This window comes from Lepidochelys kempii, chromosome 3 (assembly GCF_965140265.1).
Source record: "Lepidochelys kempii isolate rLepKem1 chromosome 3, rLepKem1.hap2, whole genome shotgun sequence".
Classification (NCBI taxonomy): Eukaryota; Metazoa; Chordata; order Testudines; family Cheloniidae; genus Lepidochelys; species Lepidochelys kempii.
Genome location: NC_133258.1, coordinates 97,701,945 through 97,724,914, shown reverse-complemented (window position 1 = coordinate 97,724,914; position 22,970 = coordinate 97,701,945). Strand labels below are relative to the sequence as shown.

The 22,970-nt window shown below is 39.4% G+C and overlaps 1 protein-coding gene across 9 annotated transcripts in view; it reads left to right on the top strand.

Moving 5' to 3' along the window:
• PTPRK (protein tyrosine phosphatase receptor type K) overlaps positions 1-22,970 on the top strand; it is a 583,649-nt gene that overhangs the window by 358,543 nt on the left and 202,136 nt on the right. For all 9 annotated transcript variants that reach the window (XM_073337267.1, XM_073337266.1, XM_073337264.1 and 6 more), the window contains one exon: positions 1,213-1,506. In XM_073337267.1, the coding sequence (XP_073193368.1) occupies positions 1,213-1,506 (294 nt within the window). The remainder of the gene's footprint in view (positions 1-1,212; positions 1,507-22,970) is intronic.

Here is a 22,970-nt window from a genome sequence, read left to right as displayed (position 1 = left end):
GAATATCAGAGTTGGAAGGGACCTCAGGAGGTCATCTAGTCCACCCCCTGCTCAACGCAGGACCAGTCCCCAACTAAATCATCCCGCCAAGGGCTTTGTCAAGCCTGACCTTAAAAACTTCTAAGGAAGGAGATTTCACTACCTCCCTAGGTAATGCATTCCAGTGTTTCACCACCCTCCTGGTGAAATTTTTTTTCCCTAATATCCAACCTAAACCTCCCCCACTGCAACTTGAGACCATTATTCCTTGTTCTGTCATCAGCTACCACTGAGAACAGTCTAGATCCATCCTCTCTGGACCCCCCTTTCAGGTAGTTGAAAGCAGCTATCAAATCGCCCCTCATTCTTCTCTTCCGTAGACTAAACAATCCCAGTTCCCTCAGCCTCTCCTCATAACTCATGTGTTCCAGTCCCCTAATCATTTTTGTTGCCCTCCGCTGGACTCTTTCCAATTTTTCCACATCCTTCTTGTAGTGTGGGGCCCAAAACTGGACACAGTACTCCAGATGAGGCCTCACCAATGTCAAATAGAGGGGAACGATCACGTCCCTCAATCTGCTGGCAACGCCCCTACATATACATCCCAAAATGTCATTGGCCTTCTTGGCAACAAGGGCACACTGTTGACTCATATCCAGCTTCTCGTCCACTGTAACCCCTAGATCCTTTTCTGCAGAACTGCAGCCTAGCCACTTGGTCCCTAGTCTGTAGCGGTGCATGGGATTCTTCCTTCCTAAGTGCAGGACTCTGCACTTGTCCTTGTTGAACCTCATCAGATTTCTTTTGGCCCAATCCTCTAATTTGTCTAGGGCCCTCTGTATCCTATCCCTACCCTCCAGCGTATCTACCTCTCCTCCCAGTTCAGTGTCATCTGCAAACTTGCTGAGGGTGCAATCCACACCATCCTCTAGATCATTTATGAAGATATTGAACAAAACCGGCCCGAGGACCGACCCTTGGGGCACTCCACTTGATCCCGGCTGCCAACTAGACATAGAGCCATTGATCACTACCCGTTGAGCCCGACAATCTAGCCAACTTTTTATCCACCTTATAGTCCATTCAGTTCTGGCATCTCTACAACTACAGAATGACACTTCTTGTTGGAAGAGGTGTCCATATATTAATAATATTTAGCTGTACATATATTAATAATAGTATGATCTTTCTAAGTTTGGTTTTATTCACTGTGTATTTTTGAATTTTTTACAGAACCACCTCGACCAATAGCACCCCCCCAGTTACTTGGTGTTGGGCCTACATATTTGCTGATTCAGCTGAATGCTAATTCCATAATTGGTGATGGGCCTATAATTCTGAAAGAAGTGGAGTACCGGATGACATCTGGGACCTGGACAGAAACACATGCTGTAAATGCACCAACTTATAAGCTATGGCACTTAGACCCAGACACTGAGTATGAGATTCGTGTCCTCCTTACCAGGCCAGGAGAAGGAGGAACAGGCCAGCCAGGACCACCTCTTATCACCAGAACCAAATGTGCAGGTGAGGTCTCTCTTTCTTTCTCTCTCTCTCTCTCTCTCTCTCTTTTTTTTTTTGGCAGTTTGTTTTCACTGTAATGATGGTGTTATTATAGCAATTGTTCTCCTTTCCCCAGTACCACCAAAGGTCTGAAAGCTCTTATCCCAGCTTGGCCCCCATATTCTGTTTGTGCCACCTTGTTGGGGTCAACTTAGTTAAGCTTCCATTTATTGATCGTGGAAGCTAGGAAGCTGTGACAAAATGTCTGAATGCGTATAGTTAAATCAAAGGACGATCTAATGGAGGGCTGTTAAGGAACTCAGGAAAGGTAAAACAATTACCAAAACAGCCTCTCCAGTACCCAACTTCAGTGGTGTTAAAACAATGGCTGAGCCATCAATTGGTGAGAGAATTTACCTAGCTGGCTTCATGGAGACCTAGGGTGCTTTAGTCTCCCAAGGCTAAGGTTGCAAGACCCTGATCAGTTAAAAAGATGCCCTGGCAGAAAAGGAGCGAGCTGAGAGAGGCTGGTCAGGATGTGTCAGCTGACAAGCCCGGCTAAGACAAATGTAAACAAAAAAGCTGGTAAACATGCTATTCAAAATTACTTTAAAATGCAGTAAGAAATGACAGTCACATTGCTTAATTCTAAGTCTTCTGTATTTATATAGTGGTGAGAGCAGTGTTAGAATGAAATCTCTATTCACAAATTAGGCCTGGATTCCAACTGGACAGGTTATTCTAATGCTTGTTTTAGTATGTGTGATCATTCTGTTCAGTGACTATGGAAAAAGGTCAATGCCAGAATTAGGAGTTAATGTCATAAGTGTGCTCAACTTGACCAGGTCAGTGAGTTTATATTCCAGAAAATTAGACCATCTGTATTGATACTGTTTTATTTTGAAACTAAACACTGCATTTCTTGGGAGCTGAAGCATTCTGCTTATTTAATTCCCTAAACAAACAAGCTCTCAGCCTAAAGCAATTCTGAAACTGCAGGCAATTTTGAAATAGGCGATCTTATTTCTAATTTACTATATACCTCTCTTGAAAAGTGAAAGGATTCATGCGTCTGTCTCAGGTCAGATAACAGCTATTGAAGTCTAGTCTAGATTAAAGTGTCAGTTCAATTCTCTTAAATATTTTAGACATTGCTCCAAAAATATAGTATAGAAATTTTGAAGCAGCTTCTTTATTAAGGCGACACAACCTAGAATCTCTTCCCAGACATCAGTTGGGTATACTTTCTTGTTCCTAATATGTGAAAAACTAAGGCTGCCTAATATGAAAAAGATAAGAGGAGAGAGGTCATGGTATATTAGAGGCCTGACATCCCTTTAGCTAGCCAATTTAAGGGAAGCAAAGTGGTATAATTTTTAAAGCATGAAAATACACACATTTATAAAAAATAAAATATATATTCTTGATGAGTTTGTTGGAATGACTGATCAAAATAATACTTAACGTGATAAACATTTGTGCAAGTAATGATTGATTTGAATATTAAAACATCAAAACAATAAGCAATATAGGTTGCAGTGGTTTTGATGCCACAATAGCACAGGTACCTATTTTTTAATGAAAGATAGCAACTGTAGGCCCTGGGAGGTTAAGTTACTTTCCCCAGGTAATATAGTGAGTCATTGACAGGATCCAGATTAGAATATGATTTCCAGGTCTTTGCTCCATTCATCCATCTTCCATAATAGTGAAGACAGGTATTTCTCTTCCAGGAGGGCTTCATTTGGGCTTTTGCAACTATGTGGTCATTTTAAAACTTGCAAAATCAGTATAAAAATCTATCTGAAGTGTGTGTCTGTTAGAAAGCAAACAACACAATATCAGCCTCTTCACAAAAAAAAAAAAATTAAAAAGCAAGAATAAAGCCAATAATGAAATAGCGAGCAGTGTGATATATCCTTTGCTAGTAGTGTTAGCTTGGTGACTGTCAGTGTTACTACGCTTGTCAGGTGGCTTACTGTGCTGTATTATATTCCACTAGCTGCAGTACCTTGTTCTGGAAAATTCTAGTTTTTGTTTCAGACAAGACTGCTTATTATTAAGACAGCTATCTTTACTCCCCTTTTGTCAGTTCTGTCTTTCTGTATGTTTTGTAAGCTTTAGGTTCAATTTTGAAACAAGTTATAATGGATTACCCACGTAATATCATTTATTTCCAGTCACTGTATTTGATATGTCAGTGTGAAACTACCTCGCTTTTCTGTGTGGATAAGAAACACATTACTGAACGTTCACTGGATGGGTTTTAAATGTTTATGCTCTAAGTACTGGTGATAAGTAACATTGAATTATCAGGAATAATATGTTAGTAAAATGCTATTGGCTATGTTACCACAAGACTAAACAGTTGCTTTATTTTGGAAGGAGATTGAAGATGATTTTTACACATTGTTGGTTTAGAATTTACAAATGCCATGACATTTTGGAATAATACGCTATTGATCTATTAGACTGTGTTTCACTTCAGAACATCTCACATTTTGTGGAATTTGAGGTACGATTGCACAAGTTTGGGCATCAAGCATCTGATGTAGTTATCAGGTTATCAGTTATCAGTTGCGTCTTCTGAACAGTGAGTTTAAACAGTGACCAATGATTTCTGGAGGACTTTTATAAGGTGCCAGACAAAATTAATTAAATTATTTGTGTAGCTGGAATTTGATAGATGATTTTTCCTATGCTTAAATTTAGTGACTGCGTTATACTGAAAATATAATATACCAGATCACACCCATATGTGGGCAATTAAATACTCAGCTGACATACATATGATACAGCTGAGTATTTTTAAATAACTAGGATGAGAATATAAACCACACTAATCAGAACTAGACTTTCTTTTTAAAATGACCCTTCCTTGGCGCACAGGTCCAGTCTTGTTTTCATTTTTAAGCAGGTTATAGCTATTTGCTAGGAGTAGTAATGTGCTCCAAGATATATATGGTGAGAGGTAATTACATGCCTCTGGTGACTGAGGGCAATTGTCCTCATCTCATTCCTCACAATGCACCTGAAGTGGGTGATTCCTGCAGTATGACTATGCTGTATTATTGCTCACATAAGCATTTTAAAATAAAAGAAAGTGTGATGCTGTTTTAATAGGAAGCAATCCTAACACCTAACTGAGCAATAAAGCAAGGGTGTCTTCCTGTGAGATTTTCCTTTTGAGGATATCATCTGGCATCAGAGCATGTGTGCAATCTGTCTTTCCTGTGTTAAGCTGAAATAAAATATGCTGTATTTTTAAATTGTCCATTTAGCATGCTTTAGCAATTGTACGTTAGAAATTGTTCTGTTACGTTGCCTGGTGCTTCTAAGTAACTCTTAACAGCTGAGCTTTATCATTAACTGATATTTTAGTGGCAAAGAAGGTCAACAGTTCAGTCTGTCCAGAACTTAATATATCTACACAGTCGGTAGTGCTCCTGCTTCACTGAAGTTCAGTGACGTTTGTGATTTTCAGTAATATGTGGAGATCTGTGGGGCAAAGGGAAAATGATCTGATTTTCATTCCAAACCCTTTGAGTAAACTTATGTCAGTGGGTTTTTTTATAAAGCAAGGAAAGGGATGAAGATTTTCCCTTCTGGTTACAACTTTATTGAAGCTGAAAATGGAACCATATGTATTGATTTTTTTTTACTATTGACCAGGATAACTATCAATCACAGAGAATAGTTATCAATGACAATCCGCCCTGAGTCACGAAAACTGTTTCAGATGTTTGTTCAATAGTGCAATGTTGACTTAAGATTTGGCTTTAGTTAAAGGTTCAAGATCAGGGCTGTTTTCCACTCTGGTTTTCTGAATGTGGAGTTTGTTTGTGATTTCCATGTTATTAATTTTGAAAACAGAATACAAAGAATGCCAGGATGTTGCTGAAGTTCCCACCAGCAAAAAAGCACATAATGAGAATAAGTAGAACAAAGAAAATAATCTAAAGTGTGTTTTTCATTTTCTTTTAAGTCTTAAAATTAGGCTCCAGAGATCGGCGCATTTGGGGGCCGCCCTAGCTCTTCATGGCTGTCTGGGTTAATATGCCATACTAGTTATTTTTTTAAGTATTTGTATGCAATTTTCAAATAGAGCAGTAGGGCTACCAGAAATGTTTAAAAATCACTTGTGCTGGGGGGCTGACTGCCTGCAAATAGTTACACTTCTCTTACTATTGATTGTCCTATTGAAGACTATGGAGTGGAGCTGGAGATTTTTGGTAGCTGGAACTAATGAACCTGTCTTGTAGGGCCCAGGAGAATTTGGCATCTTGGTACTTCAGGGAGGTGAGCTTCTGAGAAGGTGCTAGAGGCAAAATTGGGTACTTGTCAGAAGGACAACAGGAAAATTTGGCAACTGAAGGGTCAAGTTGAGGATACTTCTCCTTTATATTTGCATAATTCAAGAACTAGAGTCTTTTCCTTTATGGGTTACTTACCCACTCTTCCAAAAAAATGAATAAAATACAAGCAAAAGGCTAATTCTCAGTAATTTTAATCTGATGGAATGTTTTAAAATTCTCTAAGCGTCCAGAGAAAGAATATTTACTGCTCTATCTTAAATGCAATCTTAAGATTTCAAGCAAAATCTTTGTCCTTTTCTTGGTATACTGAAGAAATTTGATATCAATAAATTAGAAGGCTTATAGTATATGAAGGAGGAACTGTAATACATTTTGAGCATTTAACTGTGTTTGATTTACTATTTTCACATTTCTATTGCTATTTACAGCTTAGACACTTTTATTAGAATAAAATGATAACCACTCACTTGAAATTCTGTAATTGAATATATTGAATTTTTACATTTGTCATTGCAGAGTGCCCACATTACACCAATATTTATAAGTTTCTGTTTGTTTTTGAAAACTTCTTGATCACCTGTAACTGTTGTTTCTGGTCTTTTTGCTAGAGTGAATGTCAAACATTTAAGATCTCACTAACAGCTACCAAACACTATGCACTCCTGCTCCTTGCAAATTTACCATTTGGCTGTGTTATGAAATCAGGATTTAATCAATTAAGAAGGATTAGGCAAAGGGTGCATCTTGCAGCTCTTTCTAAACATAGCTGGGTTTGGACTTACTCATGTTTCCTTGGGACAGAATTCCAGAGTTGCATACATAAGCTATCAGCTGCTTTTTATCTGTCACCCAACACCAACCCATCTCTAGCTGTTATATCCTCTTCCTCCTTGTTTCTAAGGTCCCTTGACCTTAAAGGGAGACAATATGAGGGTAAAAAGCTGATTACTGATAACTGACTCTGAACTAATGCTGGGTATGGTTGCAGGTGGAGCTGGGCCAAGGGGTCATTAAAGACTTATTAAGGGACAGGACATCAGCACTGCAAAAAATAAATGTTAAAAAGACAAGGACTTCTTGATCAATTTGGTTAGCACTTTAAAAGCTAGCCGAGGTGTGTCTACCAGCAGGTCCTGGAATCTCCCTTACACAGCCACGCCTCCTTCAGTCCCGCAATACACACACACCTGTTGTTTTCTTCTGACCCTGTGTTCATGAAATGCGGGGTCCCTAGCTGCACAGTAGAAACCCTCCTGGGTACTTAGAAATGACTAAGATTGGTAAATAGAAGATTCAGAAAGGTAAGTTTTCCTTTTTCTACATCTGACTTCTGTCCATGTGGGAATGGTGTAAATCTTGTCAGCCCTGCCATAAAATGGCAAAGCTTTGCTGACGTCTGCTGGAGAGGTTTCAGAGTAACAGCCATGTTAGTCTGTATTCTCAAAAAGAAAAGGAGTACTTGTGGCACCTTAGAGACTAACCAATTTATTTGAGCATAAGCTTTTGTGAGCTGGAGCTCACTTCATCGGATGCATACTGTGGAAAGTGTAGAAGATCTTTTTATACACACAAAGCATGAAAAAATACCTCCCTCCACCACACTCTCCTGCTGGTGGCTGATGTTATTAGGCTCTGTGATGGTGTCCCCTGAATAGATATGTGGGCACAGTTGGCAACGGGCTTTGTTGCAAAGGATAGGTTCCAGGGTTAGTGGTTCTGTTGTGTGGTATGTGGTTGCTGGTGAGTATTTGCTTTGGGTTGGGGGGCTGTCTGTAGGCAAGGACTGGCCTGTCTCCCAAGATTTGTGAGAGTGTTGGGTCATCCTTCAGGATAGGTTGTAGGGCCTAATAACATCAGCCACACTATCAGAGGCTCGTTCACCTGCACATCCACCAATGTGATATATGCCATCATGTGCCAGCAATGCCCCTCTGCCATGTACATTGGTCAAACTGGACAGTCTCTACGTAAAAGAATAAATGGACACAAATCAGATGTCAAGAATTATAACATTCATAAACCAGTCGGAGAACACTTCAATCTCTCTGGTCACGCGATTACAGACATGAAAGTTGCGATATTACAACAAAAAAACTTCAAATCCAGACTCCAGCGAGAGACTGTTGAATTGGAATTCATTTGCAAATTGGATACAATTAACTTAGGCTTGAATAGAGACTGGGAGTGGCTAAGTCATGATGCAAGGTAACCTATTTCCCCTTGTTTTTTCCTACTCTCCCCCCCTCCCCCCCAACGTTCTTGTTAAACCCTGGATTTGTGCTGGAAATGGCCCACCTTGATTATCATACACATTGTATGGAGAGTGGTCACTTTAGATAACCTGTTACCAGCAGGAGAGTGGGGTGGGGGGAGGTATTTTTTCATGCTTTGTGTGTATAAAACGATCTTCTACACTTACCACAGTATGCATCCGATGAAGTGAGCTGTAGCTCACAAAAGCTTATGCTCAAATAAATTGGTTAGTCTCTAAGGTGCCACAAGTACTCCTTTTCTATCTGCTGGAGAATATTTGGGGGAAGGGTTTAGTACTGAGGTGTTGAACTCCCAAGGCGGAGCAGACTGGGGAATATTGAGCTTGGAAAGCCAAGGGTAGAGGCCCACAGTGAGAGTCAGTACAGCTGCTGGGTGTGGGAGAATGGAACCAGTAGCCAAGAGCGTCCCTTCTAGACCTTGCTAGAATTTTGAGAGGGTGAGCAGGAAGATAAGTGGGGGTGAAGGAAGAATAATCATCTGGGAAAGTGGGGGCGGAGCCTGTCTCAGTGCTGTTTGGGTGGGGAGGGACAGAACAGGGGAAGATTCGTTTATCTACAGCACCTAATATTTCCAACTCGGTGTGCTGCTGCTCTTCAGTCATGGAGCTGTGACGGGTATATATTGTTGGTCATTCCCTTACTCGAAGGGAGGCTTAGAACTAGTTGTGCATTAAAGGTCTTATCCAAAGCTGATTGAAGTCAGTGGAAATATTTACATTAACTTCAGTCAGCTGTGGATCAAGCCTAAATTTCCGGCAGAGCTCTATTATTGGAAAAGAGCAACATAGCAGCAGCTGCAAGCTAGCAGCACAGGTAAGCTATGAATTGACGCACACCCTCACCCCTCCACCCCCCTCTCCCCACACTCTTATTTTTTGGGGTCCTTTGCCAGAGCAGAGTGTGCCAGCAAAATTTAGACTCCAGTGATTTCTCAGAAGTGATGTAAGCACATTTCTGAGAGGAGCACTGTTTGTGGCATTAAAATGTATCCCAGTATATTAATCCAAAGCCTCTATCCCAGCTGTAAAAAAGTGGCTTCAGGGAAATAATTCATATCGTACCACTTGAGAAAGCTGCCAGAGATGTGCCCAAGCCACTGAGTTCAGATCCTGATTTTAACTTCTCCAGATCCACACAGTTTTGATGTGTGTCCATTTCAAGAGAAAATACCTGCAGGATAAGATGACATCTTGCTGGAAAAATGTGGCTCTTTTAAATAGACTGCCAGTTTTTACTGTTAAATCTTTTATGACTATCATCCATTACTTTGCTTGATACATTAATTCAGTTTGTTTTCATTAGGGTCATTCAACATTTTAAGTGGTCAGTACCATGGTGATGGATGGAGTATAAGTACCTACATAAAATAGAACTAGTTTTTTTAAACATGCAGTTTTATAAAACTAGCTTTTTTTAGCTTGTTTTTATCATTGCATAAAAATGAAAGGAGAAACTTCTATACAAATATTTATAAACTACTGTCACTGCAGCACTTATGCATAGTGTTTCAGAGATCAAGCATTTTGTTTTCTCACTCTTCCTCGCCAACCGTTAGCAGAGCACCAGAGGGAAGGAAAAAGAGTATAAGGTTCCGTGTGGGGGTGGAAAACAAGACAATGCAGAGGAAAGGGAAGTTTCTTAGTCGGATCAAAATTCCCATTCAGGCGCTCATTCCTCTCGCTTCTTTATTTGTGTAGGAAATACTAGAGTAATACCCCTTGTTCCTGCCACCGAAATGGCAGTATGCCTCTGGATGAGACATGAGTGAGTTACCCCCATCCCCATATTGAAGGGGAGTGGGGAAGGCATCTGAAAAGTTCCAAACCCCCATTCCTGCTGACATTGTTTCTTATGGCTCATTTCTGCTGAAGTGGGGTATTTCTGTTTTTTGCACTTTTTTTCCCTCAGTCTAACATTGCTCCTTTCCTTGATTCAAACTTGGCCTTCCTCTGGCAGAATAAAATAAATGATACTTTCTCAATATTTTTATTTCTCAATAAATTTGTTTTGTATTTGGAGAAAAAGCTAGATGATATTCTCATCATATGATGAAATTCTTTCCATTCCAACAGTAACTAAGAAAGATGTTAAAGAGCAGCTACTACAAGTTAGACATCTTTAAATAAGAAGGTTCTGATAACTTGCATCCAAAAATTTTAAAAGAGCTGGCCACAGAGCTTTCTGGACCATTAATATTGATTTTCAATAACTCCTGGAACTCTGAGGAAATTCTAGAAGCCTGGAAGAAAGCTAATGTTGTGTCAATATTTAAAAGGCTAAATGGGGTGACCCAGGTAGAGTCAGCCTGACTTTGATCCTGGGCTATATAATGGAATGGCTCATACAGATAGCAATTAATAAAAGGAGTAGTAATATTAATGCCAATCCACATGGATTTATTCATACATTTATAAGGCCAGAAACACCATTGTGATCCTCTAATCTAACCTCCTTTATAACACTGGAAAGAGGATGTCCTGAATTAATTCCATTTTGAACTATAGTATAGCTTTAAATCAAGATGTTTTTCTAAAAGATTGCCGGTAATGAAGACTCCACTACAACACTTGGTAAGTTGTTCAACTGGTTACTTATAAAAATTGAACTTGTCAAACAAACTTGATAAAAAGTTTTAATGAGTTTACAGGTTTCACTGATAAAGGTAGTATTGTTGATTTAATGTCCTTAGCTTTCAGTAAGACATTTGATTTGGTGCCACATTAGATTTTGTTTAAGAAACTAGAATGATACAAAACCAACGTGGCACACATTAAATATATTAAAAACGGGTTAACTAATTGGTCTCAAAATGTCATTATAAAGAGGAAACCATAGTTTAAAGGATGTGTTTCTAGTAGGGTCAGTTCTTGGACCTACACTATTTAAGAGTTGTGTTAATAATCTGTTAGAAAACATAAAATAATCACTAATAAATTTTGCAGACATCAGAAAGACTGGTGGAGTGGTAAATAATGAAGAAGACAGGTCACTGATACAGCATGTTATGGATCACTTGTTAAAGCTGTGCACAAGCAAACAATATATGTTTCAAGATGGCCAAATGTAAGGCCATGCATCCAGGAACAAAGAATGTTACTCATACTTACAGAATTGGGGAACTCTATCCTGTGAAGCAATGACTCTGGAGGGAAAAAAAAAACAACGTAGGGTTCATGGGGGATAATAGTTGAACATGAGCTTCCAGTGCGATGCTGTGACCAGAAGGGCTAATGCGATCCTTGGATGTATAAACATGGGAATCTTGAGTAGGAATAGGAATATATATATATTTGGCATTGGTGCGACCAATGCTGGAATACTGTGTGCAGTTCTGGTGTCCTTAATTCAAGAAGGATTTTGAAAAATTGGAGAGGGTTCAGAAAAAAATCACAAGAATAATTATAGGGTTAAAAAACATGTCTTATAGTGAGACATTTAGTTCCTTGAGTCTATTTACCTTAATAAAAAGAAGGTTAAGAGGTGATTTGATCAGTCTATAAGTACCTACATGGGGAACAAAAACTGGAGAGCAGTCTGGCGGACAAAGGTATAACCAGATCCAGTAGTTGTAAATTGAAACTAGATAAATTCAGACTGAAAATGCGGTGCAGATTTTTAACAGTGAGGGTAACTAGCCGTTAGAAAAACTTACAAAGGGTTGCAGTGGATTCTGCATGCAGTGGTAATTCTAAAATCAAGATTGAATATTTTTCTAAAAAATATGTTCTAGTTCAACCACAGCAATGGGAATTGAGGGAGTAATTAATTCAGGTAAGTACTGTGGCTTGTATTATGCAGGATGTTAAACTAGATGATTGCAATAGTCCCTTCTGGCCTCAAAAATCTATGAATTATTGTACCACTGAACTCATGCTCTTAGATTACCTGATCCTTGAAGGTGTGATTATCCAGTGAGTTCACAAAGGTACTAATTCAGGCCTCAGTCCTTTAGCGATTTATGCATGTGTTTAACCTTACACATTGTGATATCAGTGGGATTACTCAAAGTGCAGAAGTTGTATGGCAACTTCCACCTTCTCTGTATGTGTGTGTGTGTGTATTTTATATATATACACATCTTCTTACTATATGTTCCATTCTGTGCATCTGATGAAGTGGGCTGTAGCCCATGAAAGCTTATGCTCTAATAAATTTGTTAGTCTCTAAGGTGCCACAAGTCCTCCTTTTTGTGGATACAGACTAACACGGCTGCAACTCTGAAACCGTCAAAGTGCAGAGTTAAGCATGTCTGTAAGTTTGTGAGATTTGGGCCTGAATTCTTTGGATGTTCTTTACAAATTCAGCCAATTAACTAGTCATACCTCTTAGGGAAGGAAGCAAAACCCCTGGCCCTCTCCTTAATAATTTAAACTTTGTAAAAGCCTCACAAATTGGATTCTTGAAAGCCTGTCAGATTGGTTCTCAAAAAGAAAACCGTGTAGGATCACCCTACATTTTAGTTCTCCATCCTGTAGAATCAAAGTTGACTCTTCATATGAGAGACCATTCTTAGGATGACAAAGATGAAATGACAGAGACTTTGGAGAAATTTTAAAATATTGAAAATATAAAACAATCTTCACCTCACTCTGTGAGGTAAATAAGTATTAGAACCTTTGTTTGAATAGAAAGCCTGTTTCTAATCAAGTGACTTTCCCAAAGGAACACATTGAGTCAGTGGTGGAGTTTGGATTGACACTCATTTGTTCCTGGTTCCATGTCCCTAACTCTGTCCTCTAGCCCAACCTACAGCTAAAAGGCATAGAACTTCTATTGAATTTTTTATTTGATATCATTTGTGTAACTTGTTTCATTCAATATTGACTTTTGAAAGCAGTTTAATTTTCCATTTTGTTTTCCATCCCATGTTATTAATTGCTGGAAGGTATTTTATTACTGTAGGAAATGACATGTTTAATTATCCTTAGTACTTGAGAGACTGAGTCTAACAATACCATAAATGCAAATTTTGTAGTTTAAATTGTATGGAATTGTGTATAACAGCAAGGGAAGGGCAATGTTACATTAGCAAAGGAGGGCACAAGCCTTACTGCCAAATCAGACTGAAATATCACATAGAATGTGGCAAGTCACTTAATCTTCCTGTGCCTCAGTTACCATCTGTAAAATGGGGATAATACATCCTTTCTCCTGCCCTTTGTCTATCCTGTCCATTTCAGTTATAGGCTGTTCAGGGTAGGCAATGACTCTTACTATGTGCTTGTACTGTGCCTAATGCAGTGGGACCTGATGTTGGCTGTGACTCTGAATTGCTACTACAATAAAAATAATAAATTATTAATAATCAGAATTAGTGTAATAAAGGTGAAAGGAAGTACTAGAGAATGACCCATTGAACTGGCCACAATATGTCTATGCAATGCTGTAATCTGAAACCAAGAAAAATGTGTATAGATAGGAATTATTTTCCTAGGCAGTAATTGGAATTGGTAGAGAGGAGGAGACTTGAAAGATGCATTTTGAAGGGTGTCATAAATATAAAGAGAAGGCTAAGCGCCTTTAAATCCTTCCTGGCCAGAGGAAAAAACCCTTTCACCTCTAAAGGGTTAAGAAGCTAAAGATAACCTTGCTGGCACCTGACCAAAATGACCAATGAGGAGACAAAATACTTTCAAAGCTGTAGGCGGTGGGGGAGGAACAAAGGGGTATGTCTGTCTGTGTTGCTTTTGCTGGGACCAGAGCAGGAATGCAGGTCAGAACTCCTGTAAAGGCCTAATAAGTAATCTAGTTAGATATGTGTTAGATTCTGTTTTGTTTAAATGGCTGATAAAATAGGTTGTGCTGAATGGAATGTATATTCCTGTTTTTGTGTCTTTTTTTAACTTAAGATTTTGCCCAGAGGGTTTCTCTATATTTTGAATCTGATTACCCTGTAAGGTATTTACCATCCTGATTTTACAGAGGTGATTCTTTTACTTTTTCTTCAATTGCAATTCTTCTTTTAAGAACCTGATTGCTTTTTCATTGTTCTTAAGATCCAAGGGTTTGGGTCTGTGTTCAGCTATGCAAATTGGTGAGGATTTTTATCAAGCCTTCCCCAGGAAAGGGGATGTAGGGTTTGGGAGGATTTTGGGGGGAAATAAGTTTCCAAGTGGGCTCTTTCCCTGTTATATATTTATTAGACACTTGGTGGTGGCAGCAATAAAGTCCAGGGGCAAAAGCTAAAATAGTTTGTACCTTGAGGAAGTTTTAACCTAAGCTGGTAAAAATAAGCTTAGGGGGGTTTTCATGCAGGTCCCCACATCTGTACCCTAGAGTTCAGAGTGGGGAAGGAACCTTGACAGGGGTTAGAATCATTCTTTTTTTTTTTTAGTGCCGTTTTACTGTGTGCATATTCAGAACATATATATTTAAGATTTACCCTGTGCAACAAGAAAAAGAAAACACATACAATAAATATTATTGTATAATCTAATCTGTATAACAGTAGTCTTTTCAGTAATACTGTAAACATAATATCATGTTACATTGACTTTTTTTGCATTTTTTAATTATATTTTCTGAGTTCCCTCCCACACCTTTTTTTTTAGTGAGGGTAAAAGCCCCACTTTTCCCCAAGAAATAATGACATTGGTCCTACACAATTTTATATGATAATTCCCAGACGAAATAATTTAGCTCTCAATTTTATTAGCTTTTTAAATAAATGATAATTTGTAGATTGAGTTTGTGTCAGTGATTAAGTGTTCAGACATCCAAATCATCAGCTTGGAAGCAGAAGTTCACTCCTTTAAGATAATTCACGGTAGGCTCTCAAACCAGTTTGTCTCTGCGATGGCTTGAGACAAGCAGAATTCCTGCTTTGAACTTGAAAAGCCTGAGTTGCAAATAGTGATTGCTGTGTTGGCTCCAGCCAATATAAAGATCTTTTGAAAATAAGTAAAAGAAAAATTTTAGTTTCAAAGACATGTTATTGAAGAGGAGACTTGCACAGTTCATACAGTTCATCCACACGAATGGTTTGCTATTAAAACTCTTCTACTCTGCTTCTTAACTCTGTTGTAAGCCATTCTCTTTGCATGTAAATCATGTCATTGTAAAGACCTGACTCTTGGGCAGACAAGTGCTATATTGCAGCAGTCAGGTTAAGAAAGTGAGAAAATGTCACATGATACATTAATATAGAAACATTCATTCTGAAGAATTGGACTGAGTTTTTACATGCTTGTGTGTGTGTGTGCGCACGTGTGTTCAAATTAACTCTTCCTTCCACTGAAAAGCAGCCATTGTGCACTAGCACTGCTATGTAAGGCCACAGTCCTGCACACATCACAATACAAGATCAGGTCCTAAGTTTGTAAGAAATATAGTGAGCAATTAACTTGTTTTTCAATACGTTGTTTTGTCTTTGCCATTGAGAGTTTGGTAAATAAACTCTCTGTGTGTCACAGACATGTTTGGAAGTCACTTCTGCATCTTCTGTGTTCTTCTGTTTTGTGCCCAGCCATGACATTTTCACTTGGACCATATTTAGTGGCTCAGAAATATAAAGTACTGTAATAGCTTATCTATATGTACCACTATCCGTCTACTGGATGGAGTCAAACTGACTCATATGTTTGATACTTACCTCTAGGGGGCTGGTTTGTAAAGAAGATAAAATCTCATATACTACTGATAGCTAATGGAAGAAATTCTCCTTTACTCAGTTGGTACAGGTGATTTTGGGGGGGCTGAAGTTCCTGAGTTTTTCTCCTTTGCCCCTCTCCCCCCCCCCCAATCCTATGTCCGTAGATTATTTCATATTGGGTGCAGGGGAAAGTAGAAGAATAGGTTTCAAGCAATATAACAAATATATTCTTGTACTTGGCCACTGCAGTGAATCTGCAAGGGGTCTTGTGACCTCAGTGTGAGTATTGCTGGCTTGCATTTCCCCTGCCAGATATTCCGTGGGCCAGACTATGTGGCTGGAAGAAGATAGTACCTCCAGACTATGTGTAGAAGAAATTGATGTCATCAAAAGAAGTAGGAAGGTGTCATTGAAGTTCTTCAGTTTAAATTTTTAATAGAAGTTAATTTAGCACCTTGAATGTTAAACACTGAATCACTGAAATATTTTTCTTTAAAGGAATTAAACTTCACATCTAAAACATTAATCAACAGTGTTCACTCTGATTGTTACAGAACAAAATTCCTGAGACACAAGTTTAATTTTAATGTTTTAATTTTAACGGAGTAAAATTCAGCTTCTCATGCATTGTAAGGCAAATATCTAGCTATTTAGCAAGGGACAAACCATAATGTCCTCATTTCAAAAATGTATTCTGAACTTAGGTGATATTTGAGGTGCCTGAAGAGAGAGATGACCTAGCAGTGTAACAAGACACATCGCAAGTGACTGTCACAAAAGGAATGAGAACGAGACTGACATTTTCCATTACTGCCCGGTGCTAAGGTGCTAGCATTATCCCCTAAATAACCACATGCTTCAAGCAATAATCATGCACTGTCATCTTCTGTACTAATATGAAAGTGGAATTCAATCTCTTTGACACATATTGCTTCAGCTTGTGGCTTGTCAAGTTGTTTCTGTGCGGGAACTCAGCTAATATATTGTGAATGGGTTCTGGTACAGCGATTGAAATGGGGAACTAGTTACTCAGTTGTGTGAGGTAAGCTAGAGTGGTGTCTAAAATAGGCTGGATGGAGAGACTCCTTTTTTGATTGTCTTTATTTTATTATTTATTAGAAACGCACTAAATCTTCAACCCCTTGAAGAAACCTACTGTTTTGGAGTCTGTACTCCAGTAGGTGCTGAAAGTCATGAAACCTGCTGTTTCTGTAGCAATCCCCATTTTAAGGTAAAGAGGTAATCCTTTTTTCTCCCTCTCTCCAACAGAGTGTGTGTGTGTGTTGTTTTTGCTTTCCAAATTTCAATTTTTTTTTAATTTGCGCCCAGTGGAAGAATATGTCTGCAATGCCTAACTGTAGAGATGCTCTGCACACAGCTACATGACTCAAAATCTGCTTTTCAGGGATATTGTTATGGTATTCTACATACTGATAAAATGCAGTTTGTAGTGAATTATCTTTATTTCTGAGTGTGTTTTACCAGATATTACTGTCGCAACTGAATGGTTACATTTTCTTTATGAACAGGAAGAGGTAAAACTTAAATAATATAGTGTTCATCTAAAAAACCTAGTATTCTTGTTATTATCTGGTGTGAAACACTTAATTTTAAAAGTGATAATTAGTTGGTGCAAACCTAACCTACTGATTAAAACCAGAATGTGAGATCCTAACCACGTCTGTTCTCGCTGAAGTGTGCATTTTAATATGTTGATGAGCATTAGAGTATGTAGGAAAAATTTTGACAAAATATTTCTTAATCAGAAGTTGCTGACTTGTCAACATCGAAATGTTGTGCAGTGGCCATTTGATTTCAACAAAGGTCTGATTGAACCCAGGTAGGGTTCTGGTGGAACACTACCAGCCAGGCAGGTTTCCATTGGAAACCTACCTGGCTTCTTAGTAGCCCACCTGGTGAGCTGCTGGAAAGCCATTTAGTATACATTTCCTTCAATCAATAGTACCACTTTCCTTAGGCATTATTTAGGAGGAGATGAGGTTAACTACAAAGCTAATTTAGCTGATGATTTAGATTAATAGACCTTTGTGAACATACCCGTCACCTGTACTGGTGTGGTCACACCACAGAAACCTGAAGCAAGTTAGGTGAATTTGGCATGTACAGCACAGCCTTCTTTAGGTGAAAGTCAGTGGCAGAGGAGGCAGTAAACTGTCACTGTAACATAGCTACAAACCTCAGTGGGGTTATATATGACAGCAAATTTTCATGATTGCTCTGTTGTATGTTTAATACAATGCATTGTACAAGTATACTTGAAGTGAGTATCTTTGGGGTAAATTATTTTGGTGGGCTCTGGCACACAGTAGTAGACAGTACTACAAGATGTTACACATGTACAGTTTTTCTACAACTGTAGATAAAAATATTATTTGATAAATAGCGTCTGATCTAACATGACTGTTGCAAAGCAGACCCACAAAGGGGCAGAGTTAAGGTGGCACATACAATCATAACTTTGGCATTTCTTGACTTTTGAGTGCTTAACCATGCAATTGTAACATCATCTTACCTCAGCTTTTATGCATGTATTTTCCAATGATGTTTTAAAAGAAACAAATGGAGAGTGTAGAGAATACAGTGAAGAATTATACATATTGCGTGACTCTGCAGTTTGTCACATGGCTATCATTATAAGTCTTAAATACATGCACTACACATTTTTAAAAAATATTAAAAGATCATTACTAAAGTTGCAAAGTCAAACTCTCAGAATTCAGAGAAAGCCAAAATTAAGGCTGCCTTTGCAACCTTAATTTGGCTCCCTTGTGGGTATGCATCGTGACAGCCTTTAATTATGTGATCACTTACTATTTTCTCCTCGGGACCCTTGCTTCATTCAGTGCCCAGGATGGATAGTGCTCACAAATTGAGCAGATACTCAATATTTTGTTTTGTCCTCATCATTAAATGTGCCTTAGTGACTGCACATCGTTCAAACCCTGCTTTGAATGCAGAATTATTAACTTCTTCTTGGGCGTTTCTATGGTGCTCATCACTATAGTATCTAAGTGTTTCACAAACAATTAATTTATTTTCACAACACTCCTGTGAAGCAAACTGGTATTTTTATTCCTATTTTAGAAATGGAGAGTTGAGAGCCATAGACCTGTCCTGATTCTTTAGAGAACTTAGTATTTTGTAACATTTTTATTTGTTCAAAGCATAGCTCTTATTGACTTTAGATGCGGGCGTGAATGCTCAGCACTTCTGCAAATGAGACCCCAGCTGACACAAATTGGACACTCAGAAAATGAGGCACACACAGTTGGCAGGCACTTGTGAAAAGTCGTGATTTGTGTGACGTGTCCAGTAGTACATAGGAACTCTTAATTCAGGCATGTCCTAACTTTTCAGTGCCTGACTTTGCAACCTTAATGTTCCTTTAATTTTGCGTGTGTGTGTGTATAACTTCCTAGCTTTAAAAAAACGCAAATTAAAAAACCAGAAATTTTATCATGTGCCACAGTATTGATGCCAACATGGTTCATCAGCAGGGTTGGAACGTTTAGATGCATAGCACAGACCACTGCCACTTGAGCTAACAGAATAACTGATACCAGTAGCAAAAAGAAAAGGAGTACTTGTGGCACCTTAGAGACTAACCAATTTATTTGAGCATGAGCTTTCGTAGTAGGTTTTCATTCTCTTTGTGGAAGACGAGGCATACATTTTACCATTAGATTGGCAGCAGAGACTCAGGAATACTAAGTTCTGTTCCTGGCTCTGAAGGGAGTGTACTCAAGACCCTGCTTCTGTTTCTCCAGGCACACTTCCTTCCACCTTTGACATCTCCATCCTGTCCTAGTCCTTTTCCTCCTCCATCCTCTTCCCGCTTGTCATCCTAGTCATGGTCTTTCTTAAAAAATATTACAGGCTTTATGTGCAAAGATAGTCAAACCTGTTGGTCTTTTATCTCTACTCATCTCCATCCTCTTTCTCCATCATTCTTTCTCTAGTCCAGCTACATCCCTTGCAAGTAATTCAGGCTCCTTTTAATCTATCTCTTCCTATCTTTGAAACTTACTCACTTCAAAGAGCCCTGTGGTAGCAGTTGCAGCAGAGATATGTGGGTACTAAGTCTAAGGCTGGGACTAGCTGTTTGGAATGAGTCTACTTTCCCTAAAATGCACATATGGGACAAACCTGGACATGAGAGGAGGATAAAGGAGAGCTACAGGCATAGGCGCCGACTCTGTGGGTGCTCTGGGGCTGGGGCATTCATGGGAAAAAAATAGTGGGTGCTCAGCTCCTCCCCTCCCCCCCAGGCCTTCTGCCCGCCAGTGGGACCGATCAGCTACTCCTCCTCTGTCCCCGCTCCCGCCACCCTGATCAGCTGTTCAGCGGCATGCAAGAGGCACTGGAGGGTTTGGGGTGTGAAAAGAAATGGGGGCAGGGCAGGAAGGGGTGCGGGCGGAGGCTTGGGGGAAGAAGTGGAGTGGGGGCGGAGCCTGGGGCGGAGCGGGGGTTGAGCATGCCTTGGGAAGTAGCGTCTCAACACAACAGGAAAAGGCTAAGAAGGGAGAGATTCTGTTACTATTGTGATGAGCATGGTATAAACCTTAATAGGCTAAGGATTTCCATAGAAATGTAGAACTTGAAAATTGCTGAGGGTCTCGGCGAACCACTTAATGATCTTTCCAAATGTTGTTTGTACTGTTAGATAACTATTGTAAAGCACTTTGGATAAAAGCACTATATATTAAAAAAAATAAGACCTTCTTTTGTTCTACAAATAAAACCACACAATTCATATTTTAATATCAGTGGTCTTACCTTTCTAATGTGATGGATGTGCCTGCCCTCCCTCCCCTGCCGCAGCAGCCCCTGAGCTGGGGCTGGGAAGGAGGGGGGGACTCTCCCTCTCTCCCCCACCGCGGCAGCCCCCGAGCTGGGGCTGAGAAGGAGGGGGCTCTCTCCTTGGCAGCCGCAGCTCTGGAGCTGGGGAAAGTGGCCTCTTTCTCTGGCCACCGCAGCCCAGCACGTCCCAAATCCCCCCACCCCCTCTTCTCACCCCACTGCCACCTCCCACCTACTCCCTATTCCCCGCCCAAGGCCACCACCTCACCTTACATGTGCATCTTCTCCAGGGTCCAGGCACCTAATTAGTGGAGCCATGCTTGCACGGCTCCACTAATTAGGTGGGTGGCCCTTTATTCTCTTGTGAGCAGCTGCCCAGGTGCGCACCTTAGAGGGAACTATCCCTGGACCACCTGACTGGAGCTCACAGACCACTGGTTTGAGAACCTCTGATCCAGAGCATCCGTGGCAGGTGTTTGTCTAACCTGTTCTTAAAAACCTCCAGTGAGGGAGATTCCACAACCTCCCTAGGTAATTTGTTCCAGTGGTTAACTACTATTACAGTTAAGAAGTTTTTTCCTAATGTGTGACCTAAATCTAACTTGCTGGAATTTAAGTCCATTACTACTTATCCTGTCCTCAGTGATTAAGGAGCAAAATTTATCATTCTCCTCTTTATAACAATCTTTTATATATTTAAAGATTGTTATCATGTCTCCCCTCAGTCTTCTTTTCTCCAGACTAAACAAACCCAATTTTTTCTCAGAGGTCACGTTTTCTAGACCTTTAATCATTTTTGTTGCCCTCCTCTGGATTATCTCATGTCCTTTTCTTTCCTGAAGTGTGTTGCCCGGAATGGATACAATTTTCAAGTCGAGGCCTTATCAGTGTGGAGGAGAGTGGAATAATTACTTCTGGTGTCTCGCTTACAACTCTTCTGCTAATACATCCCAGAATGATGGTCTCCCCCACCCCCCTTTTTTTTTTTTTTTGCAACAAAGATAGATCAGGGTTGAAAGCTTGTAATGAATGCATAGATTAAAAAGGTAAAGACCTCCTTCTCTCACTTTACTACCAAGAAAGTGTATAGTATGTACAGTGGCTAACATACATAGAAATAAGCAGACAAATGAAACTAATATTTAAGTCTTCTAAAAATTTTGTTTTTAATTTGTGCATTTTTAATCCTTATTCTACATATGAGCTCTATAAACTATTTTTTCTAAAGCATATCCATAAAAAAGACAAAGTAAGCTGAAGTAAGAAAAATGCATAAAAATACAGACTGTGTATAATGGGTTTATATAATATGTAGGAAACAGAGGTTGGAGGTTCTATCTCAGTTTGAAGCCATTTTATGCCTCGAGTATTTTTCTTTCATTACTTTAGATAAATATGGTTTTCTGATTATAAGAGCAATAATTTTGCACATTTTAAACCTGAAAGTTTCTGCTGTTAAATAGGAAAGAGGCAAAGGCATCCAAAATGCTCTGTGATATTTGAAAGAGAATTTTCACTTAAAAATGCATAAAACCTGCAAAAACCTGTAATTGCTTGTGTGTGCATGTTTTAGATCAGTATTCTGTAGCTGACAGTTTTTAGGGGACTTAAAAAGTATTACTTAGAGCAGACATCACCTCTATTTTATTTATTTAATAAGCAATCACTTTAAAAGAAGTAGCCAGTCCAAGTAAGTGTTGTGCTTTATTGGAGTGCATTACATTTAGTTTTCTGTGGGGAAGGTTAGCCAGGAGAGGAATCCATCTGAGACACTTTCCTTTCTTGCTTGCTTTCTTTCCAAGACCAGCTTCTAGTGGTATTCCTTCTGACTCAGGAAAGCTGGATTCAATTCCCTCCAAAGTTAGTCAGTTACTAAATTCTGTGCCCACGACTCTGACTTCCACAATATCAGGGCACACAAGCAAGGTACCAGTAAATGGAACGTATAACCTAAACTGTTTTTTTTTTTTTAAGTCACCATTTAGCACTTTTCTTGTGAAGAAAACCTTGAGGTCTTCAAAATATTAAACCAATTGCTAGTGTTGAAAGTTCGTCACTGCGTTTTTTTCCCTTAAATTCATATTAGTCACATTCTCCACTATTAGGTATCCCTAGCCTCTGTTTGCCAGAAGCTGGGAATGGGCGACAGGGGATGGATCACTGGATGATTACCTGTTCTGTTCATTCCCTCTGAGGCACCTAGCATTGGCCACTGTCGAAAGACAGGATACTGGGCTAGGTGGACCTTTGATCTGACCCAGTATGGCCATTCTTACATACATAAAACCCATAGCTGTGGAACGCCCTAGAATTTTGTGGGCATTTTGAAATAAGTTTATGCTCGTGGAGACCAGTGCTCCCTAGGCTTCTGCTGATAGACCTAGGATGATTGCAAGCTCCTTTCCAGTTGTCTGTCAGAGTCTTCTGTTAAGCAACCATTGTAGCCCCTGACTAGAAGGGGTACAGGTAGCCTGCAGTAGTTTGGTA